The 8443-nt window shown below is 34.5% G+C and overlaps 1 protein-coding gene across 2 annotated transcripts; it reads right to left on the bottom strand.

Moving 5' to 3' along the window:
- Positions 1-6451: 6451 nt before the first annotated feature.
- Positions 6452-7931, bottom strand: LOC112195242. Of its 2 annotated transcripts, none has more exons than XM_040516440.1 (3): positions 7761-7931; positions 7458-7586; positions 6452-6915 (listed from the first exon to the last, which is right to left on the bottom strand). In XM_040516440.1, the coding sequence occupies exons 1-3, from the start codon at positions 7879-7881 to the stop codon at positions 6719-6721; spliced, it is 447 nt and encodes a 148-aa protein (XP_040372374.1). In that variant the 5' UTR covers positions 7882-7931; the 3' UTR covers positions 6452-6718. The 2 variants fall into 2 exon arrangements, with proteins under 2 accessions (XP_040372374.1, XP_040372375.1); XM_040516441.1 differs by having other exon boundaries at positions 6452-6909.
- Positions 7932-8443: the final 512 nt, after the last annotated feature.

Below are 8443 nucleotides of genomic sequence, written 5' to 3'. Positions count from 1 at the left end.
AACCCACTTCTTTAATTTTTTTTAATATTTATGATTGTCTACTTCTTTTTATTTTACTAAAATAATTATTTAGATGATTTCATTATAAATTCTTATTTTTAGACTAAAGAGTGTTTAAGATAATCCATATTTTAATGAAGAGAATTTCTATTGGGACCTCTAAATCTGCTCACTTGACCTCTCACTCTATTATGAATTATTAAATGACATATATAACATACTATAAAATGACTATTAAGGACAATAATTATACAAAAAAAATTGTTATATTTATTGTCTCTAGACTTTCCACTTCAATAATATTAGATTGCATTTTTTATTATTTTCCCTATCTATTTTTATTTTCCAATTTCACTACATACTCATTAAAGCATTCATCAATAAAATTATGATTAAGATACAAATGTATGATATGCATATTGAACGCATATTGGTCAAGGAGAACAAAATAAATTGTATTATGACCTAAATCTAAATCTATCCATTATATTTGTAAAAAGAAGAAGAAGAAAAAAAAAAGAGCTAGCAAATAAAAATAAATAAAAAAATATTTAAATAATTAATCATGAGGTACAAAAAATAGAGAAACATTAAGAAAAATTGATTTTTTTTGGCACAATTAAAAAAGAAAAAGTAAATTATAAAGTGATTTATAATAGTTCACGTTATTTTATTTTTTATTAATTTTTAAAACTCAATACCTTGTGTTTGACTTTTTTTTATTAGATAAGAGATTTTTGTTGTCTGATTAAGGAATGGAGATATAATTAAGATTTAAAGAGTAATGAAATTATTGAAATGACTAAGTTTTTTTATTATAAAGATCTTAGTTTGTCTGTAAATTAATGAGTGAGGTTATTTGAGGAACTTGAGTGAGGTTTAATGAGTAAATTTAGTATTTGAAAATTTGATAGGAGGTGTAAAAAGCATAGAGGTCAAGTGACTAAATTTAGAGGTTCCAATAGAAAAACTCTTTAATGAATCCTAAGCCCTTCACTTTATAATATAGATAGATATATGTAATACAAAACCTGGCTAAGTAACACAATTGGTAAAAAGTACATAACGTATAGAGTGCATGGCGAGCCAGACGGCCGGGTCAAACTGTTTTAGCACGATGGTAATCCGATATCCGTAGGACCTTATCTAAGTCTACCAATGCACCGAGCAAAGGTTACGCAGTGAAACTCAAGTTGGGCCAACCTTAATAAGCAATTTAAAAGGGAGAAGCCCAAGGGATTAATATAAACACAAGCCGAAAGAGTGAGGAATTCTTAGCATTAAAAACTTCAACCCGGCCTTTAGCGCTTCAAGGAGTTCAAGCGCCTCTTTGCTTCGTCTATGGACCACCGAACCAAGGCGGTACGGAAATTTGAATCTAACGACAAAATAGTGCGTGGACCGATGCTCCAATTGAAATACACGTGTCTAGAAATGATCATGACCACATTGAGACACGCATGCATGTGGTCCAGAAAATTCACGGGCTGCCGCATTGATGACGAGTAATGATAATCCGGACAATTTTCGTGTAAGATCTAAGACAATGACGGGAATATCTGAACACACACGTAGGTATTTCTCTTGATGAATATGCTCAGGGTCAGTCTGAAAATTCATCTTTACTGAAGATGAATACAGTTGAAAATTATTCTATGCACCGACGATGTAAGTGATCCAACCCTTCTCTCGAATACATTAAAGACAACGTCATTCAATAATATAAAATTACGTACCTTCAAATAATTAAACAAGATAAATTTTTTTTTAATAATGTTGAACACGACACTGAAATTAATTACTAATACATTTATGATGAAAATGAACTCCATATACATCTCTCTTCTCCATAAGTATGTTGGGACCTCAATTATGTTCACTCATTTTTCAGTTGATATGTCATAGTTTTGTCTTCTTTATATTGATTAGTATTTTCTTATATGCATGAGCTGTCATTGTTATCAATCGTGCTAATAACATGTGCTCTTATCCTTTAGGAAATAAGATAGGTGTCCTAGTCCTTCTTCTTATCTATCTTGCCCCCTGTATGTATTGGTTTCGGACATTTTGAGAGGAATCGAAGAATTATCATTTAATCTTATTGCTTTCTTTCTCTTTTCTCTGTTTTCCAGAGTAGGACCTTATTATCAGTATTTGTTTGCTGCACCAACCAATAATCCACCATACATCGTGTCTTTTATTTAAAGTACTGAAAATCTTGGTAAACATTTTTACTAAAAGAAAAAGAAAGAAATGAAAAAATGGAATGAAAAAAAAACCTGTAACTTATGGAAAAAAGAAAAACAAAAAAAGAAGAAGCAAAGATGGAGAGATTCAAATCAGGGACGAGAAAGAGATGGGCTCCGCTCAGGGCCGGCCTTGAGGGCTGCCGCTTGAGGCGGCTGTGGAACCGGTGGCCTCGGAAAATTTAGTTCTATATATATGTTATATAGGTATATATTTTGTTTTTGCTTCCATGTGCATGCACAAGCGTGTTGCTTCAGTGGAGGCACTGTTATTCCACTCCCTCCCTAACCAAAGTTCGAACCCTACTTCTTCCCCTTTCCCTTTTTTCACTTTTTCAGTCAGTTAATTCAATTTTTGTTGGACCTATAACGAACCTTGCTTCCTCTTTCACTTTTTTTTTGGCTAATCACTTATGAATTCTATGTCTATTTTTATTCAAAACAGATTATTTTGTACTATTATCTGGTGCAAGTTCGAACTTGGCTTCCTCTTTCACTTTTTTTTTTTGGGCAATCACTATTTTGAATGAAGGAACTAACTTTATAGATAGAAACTCAATAGAGTTGGGATACAATCATATCGTAACACATCCAGATAGCATTCATGAAGTGTTATCAAATTTTTAGAAATTTGTTTTAGCCTAAGGTCAGAGTGGCCATTACATACCCTTCCGCTGCCATGTACAGACAGAACAAGAAGATGTGATAGTACCCACGGTGGTACATAGAGATAGATTAACTCATTTGATGTTTCATGCTCCGCTATTATAGAATATCTTGAATCCTCTTTTAGTACTACTCCAAAAGATCCAATAGTATTATTGATGCCAAACATACTCGGATTCTGTTTGAGTAAACCTCCAGAATCCCAAATACGATACCCTAGAGAGTAGAGTCCATCAATTGGGCCTATGAGGAGCCCGAGTCCAACATAGAGCCCATAGCTGAGTCCACTTCCAAGCCCATCTCCAATTAGGCCCCAAAATTGTGTTATGTTTTGGCACCCATATTGGTTTGGGCTTGAACAAAGACTTGGGCCCCAAAAATGATTTGGGCACCCACCCACAAAAAGGCACCCAATTTGCAGCCTCACCGTCGCTGCCTCCGCCATCCGCACACCTTACCGTTGTTGCCACCAACACTATACCAACAGACTTGTGGGTCGGCTCAACTCTCCACTCCATGATCTGCCTCACGACCTCAGGCAGTAGATTCATAGCAAGACCGATCTGCCATTCCATTGTCGATGTCGTCAATCTCCTCACTGACCTTGCAAGACATTGCACATTGCTTGGCTCCGCCTTGCTCTCAATCAATGCATAATGATGCGCCGCCTCAACCATTAAGCTATCCCATACGAATCCGACCAGATCTCCATGCCCGGACCGCTGAGACTTGAAGACTCCATTGTGATCGATCAGATATTTGAGTCGCCCTATCCTTGGCCTGATTCACACACCTGGATCCCAAGTGCGCCAACTTCTGATCTCGATTAGATTTGCTTGGCAATCCCCCTTATTCTCATCGAGTTTCCATGATCGAGGAGTTGGGCATGGTTGAGCGATCGCTGGAAAAAAGCGGCACTGGAGTGCAGGTACTAGACCGCAAAGCTTGGAGAACCAGTCGCCACTTAGGGCGGAGACCAGAGGCGATCCCCAGAATGGAGAACCATGGCCCGAGCCCTAGGTTTTGGAGAGAGTCACAGTCTTATTTTTACATCTCAATTATCACTTATGACTTCTATATCTATTTTTATTCAAAACAGATTATTTTGTACTATTATTTGGTGCAAATATGTGTATGTACATGTGTGTCTGTGTATAGGCCACATTTTAATCTTTTGCCTCAGGCCGTTAAAATCTCAGGACCGGCCCTGGCTCCGCTCCTTACCCACTGAACTACAAAGGCACTTATGCATTAAAACAAAAAATATTCTATCAATTATTATGTGCTAACTACAACAATTGATATCGATGGAGAACAACAAAATTATTTCATGTTCGGAGCCATTGATTTAGATTATTAGAGAAAAGGTAATTGGGTGGTCCAATATTACACCATCATACACCAGTTTCCACGAAACGCGATGTGATTTAAGTAGAAGACTACCCTTTACCCCTTTGATGGTGAACTTAGAGCATGTTCCTTTTTATTCACATTTATAAGCTTTCGCTTTCCACCCACGTCAATTTGTTGATGTGGTGGTTACTGGTGTTTCTGATACTCATACAAAGAAAGAAATTAGAACACGAACTTAAATAACAACTACAAAAGCTAAGACAGAAGACCACCGATGGAGAACCATCATTTGAGTTGCTAGTCCGTGATTATATATATATATATATATATATATATATATTATCATATATGTATATTTTTATTAACCCACTTATCCTTTGCTATTAATGGTAAACATAGGAAAATCCTTTCCGCCATTGACGATAGCTTCTTCATCATATTCTATTTTGCAGGAACATACGCAAAAGTTGTAAAGATGATAATTGGAATATTAATGATCATTAATTACAATTCAGAATATTATAAGATATATAGTAAATTAATTTACTATCTATGGTATGAAATAATCTAGATTCTAACTATTACCACAAAATAAATTACAAAGATTGACAAAATATGAAAAGAAACAATTAGCATTTACATATAAATATTTTCATGTCATGGGAGATTCTCAACAAAAGCTAGCCCATGCATATAATCTGTAATATGTTTCAATTGTCAAATGTATAGATGGCATGAAGGCAAGTATTTGAACCTCACACAGGGAGAGAGGAACATGATAGCGGCATCATTAGCTAGCTAGAGTAGTCACCATGGGTTTTGTTTATTTCTTGAATATGCTACCAGATTTAACAAAAAAAATAAGGGACCAATTTACGTGTGGTACTCAAAAGTGATAAGATGGTCCAAGTTTCTATAGGCCATCTTCTACCATAGGCCAAAGGCCAAACTAATTTAATCTACTAAAAAGGGAATATTCTCTCCAAGTTGCCTATTTGGTCTATCAATAAAAAGCGGTGCTGCCACCGTAAGTCAAATTCTATAAGCCAAAAAAGAAATATCATCATCTCCAACAGCTATAATGTGAATAGGATTGCCTTCAATGACAACCATTAGATAGATTACGTAAATGCATCAACACCGTTAGATTTAAAATATTTAAAATAGATATTTATCTACATAATATTTTTAAGCAAAAAAATTATGAACATATCTATATAGGGCTCATATTGAAGATCTCAACAAGATCTTAACAATGATGTAATTTTTATATTCAGAAACACTATAGATAACACATTTATATAAGAAAACTATTATTTCATAAATGTATAAAAGATAATACATAAAGAAATTTAAAAAAAAAAAAATGGGACCAAACCATCTGGCCTATGAAATGGGAAGCCAAATTTAACCTTCAAAATGTTAGCGGGTCAAATTTATTTTTTAAAGTCCGTGTAATGGCTTATGGTGGGAGAGAGAGGTAGGCTAAAAATGAAAAAATGACCTACGATGAAAGATTCTCCAATATCTTTATACAAATTCAAATAGAAAAGTACTCATATATTTTCTCACTTTCAGTATCTCATACGATGTACGTTTGATTAATGAAAACCCTTGAATTGTCACCCACTTTTTTGAATTTTTTTGTATTTATGTTTTTCTGCTCTTTTTCATTAAATTAAAACTACTATTTAAATGATTTCATTATGAATTTTTAATTTTAGACTAAGTAGTGTTTTGAACCATCCATATTTTGGTGAATTCTGAACACTTGGCTTTATACTATAGTTAGATAGATGTAATACGGCAATTTGTTGTTAAGAACATGGCTAATTAGCATAACTTGGTAAGCACGTAATGAAATGGATAAATTAATCTACGTTATTTAGTGCAGTGCATGTGATAGAAATAATAAAGGACAAATTAACGTGTAATGATTGAAAGTAACTAATTGATCCAGCTCAATTTTATCGATTCGCTATTCAATTATATATAAGGGGCATGCGTGGTCCAATATTACATATTCGCACATTTTAAATTATATTTTCTGGCATTTTCTAAGTTGCAAGATAATTGAGAATTTATAGCTTCTTCTTGAGTTTTTTGTGTACACTTTTATTAACTACATTTTTTTTTTCCAAACGAGAGTGGAAAGAGCTTTGCAATGGCCGGTCAAAAGGTTAGGATTAACGCTAATGCTCGTAAACTTTATTTTCATAACAAGTTGATTGAAACTGAAAACAAGCGCATGCACGACATAATTAAGACCGCTTGCATATAGGCATAGCAAATGCAAGCTTATTTTACGTAGAAACTAACTAGAGCCTTAAAACACATCATTAAGGCAGCTCAAAGGAAGTCTAGGGCATCATCAGTAGGAGTAAATCCAACAAATTATAGCCCTTTTATTTATCATCGAACTCGACCATTTGGGGAAGAAGCTAGCAGCTAAGCTAGTTTGGGAGGGCTCTGCCTTCAGCTTCAGTGTTGCGGCAATCAATGCACCAATTTGCCTCAGGGGGCCACATTTGTGTACAAGCACAAATTTTGCAGACTTTGATGCATTCTGTATATGGAATGGCGCCCGAAGACTTGGCTTTAATAGAAGATTTTTCTAATCCTATCACCTGCACTTGTGCTTCGTCTGCACCTAAAAAGAAAAGAAAAAAGGTATGTTAATATAAATACTCAATAATAAATGTTGAATAATTTCTTAATTTATATGTGTCATCAATTCTTATGCATGGCAAAGCTTGCATCTTTTTTTAATAGTTATCCCTATTTTATTAGATGTTCCCGAAGAGATGTTGATAATGTCTAGTGTATTAGTTCATTGGTTCTTCTTTTCGTCAATTCTTAATTTGAGGTACTTTTTTTTTTCTCCTTTTTGGACGAAAAAGTTGTTGGAATAAATTGCCAAGTGCTATTTCTCCAATACGTATATATCAGTACTAGCCAGTTCATTTATATATCAGGAGTTGGAGTTCTATTCCATATAGTTATTCCTCGTTGATTTGATGCATGTTTTTGCTACATCTATTTGGATAATTCTGAAAGAGTTAAAAGTACTTGTCTTTTTTCATATGAGTTAAAATAAAAAAATTCTATCAGTTATCATGTGTCAACTACAACAATTAATATCGTTGGAGAACAACAAAATTATTTCATGTTCTCATAACCTTGTTAAATTACCAGATTTTTGAAGTTCTGCATAAGGTTTCCACTGTCCGCAAAAGCACTCTGCAAACTCTGGAGCACGTCTATCGCAAACGCAAACGTCACAGACACGGTCGCATAGTAGAAATGGAATTTTCTGGCATTCTTATAATTGAACAGAAACATATATATATAGATAAGTTAATCCATTACACCAATAATATGCGTCTATTCTGATATAATTTAACTAATTCAACAACACGAGGAAACATCGACAAACAATGATATGAACAAGTAAATCTTGAACTTGAACTAAGATAACTTAGTACAGGAAATTACCTGAATTGGGATTTGGTTGGTTCTTGGAGGTGAGCAGCTGGCCAAATAGATCTAAGCGAGCATGAGCACTAGTTGCTGCCAAAGCCATGGCAAGCAACATTAAGAAACCTACTCTCAACATATTTCTGAAACTCGTCGTATTCTCTCACTCAACTCTCAACTCGATGTGTGAGAAATGAAAAGGCCATTGAGGCTATTTATAGCTCTAAAATTGTGCGGACCAATGATATAAAATATTCAATATTAATTAAAATGAATGGAAACGTGTTTCTTCTTCTTGTTTTTTTATCCTCTCACAAACTGCCATTGTATAATCAAAATCCATAAAGTGGAGTAGTGGACCAAGATATATGTTGTGGTTGATAGTGTGTGTTGTCAATAAATTGGAGTATATGATTTAGCGGATAAGGTGTAGTCACACACCATTCGCCACAAAATGCCATGTGATTTAAGTAGAAGACGACTGTTACCCCTTTGATGAACTTTTCCAACCTTTTTTTTTTTTGGAGAAACGGATAAATCCATTAAGGGACAAGCCCAAAGGGGGGCCTCAACCCAGAAACAAACGGAAAGAACAAGGTTTGATCAGCTCCACCTATCACAGACTTGACATGGAATGGAGAGAAAAAACCGACAAAACCCAGAAAGGGCGAATACAATTACAATTACAAGTTTGCATTCGG

Source organism: Rosa chinensis, chromosome 3 (genome assembly GCF_002994745.2).
Source record: "Rosa chinensis cultivar Old Blush chromosome 3, RchiOBHm-V2, whole genome shotgun sequence".
Taxonomy (NCBI): Eukaryota; Viridiplantae; Streptophyta; class Magnoliopsida; order Rosales; family Rosaceae; genus Rosa; species Rosa chinensis.
The sequence above is the reverse complement of the archived record's forward strand: the minus strand, read 5'-3'. Positions and strand labels throughout refer to the sequence as shown.

What these genes read in the sequence shown, in the direction of transcription:
- LOC112195242 (XM_040516440.1), bottom strand. Translation starts at nt 7,881, where the DNA reads ATGTTGAGAGTAGGTTTCTTAATGTTGCTTGCCATGGCTTTGGCAGCA. An exon ending in CCAACCAAATCCCAATTCAG is followed by an intron (nt 7,587 to 7,760) that starts GTAATTTCCTGT and finishes TTCAATTATAAG; the next exon opens with AATGCCAGAAAATTCCATTT. An exon ending in TGCAGAACTTCAAAAATCTG is followed by an intron (nt 6,916 to 7,457) that starts GTAATTTAACAA and finishes TTTTCTTTTTAG; the next exon opens with GTGCAGACGAAGCACAAGTG.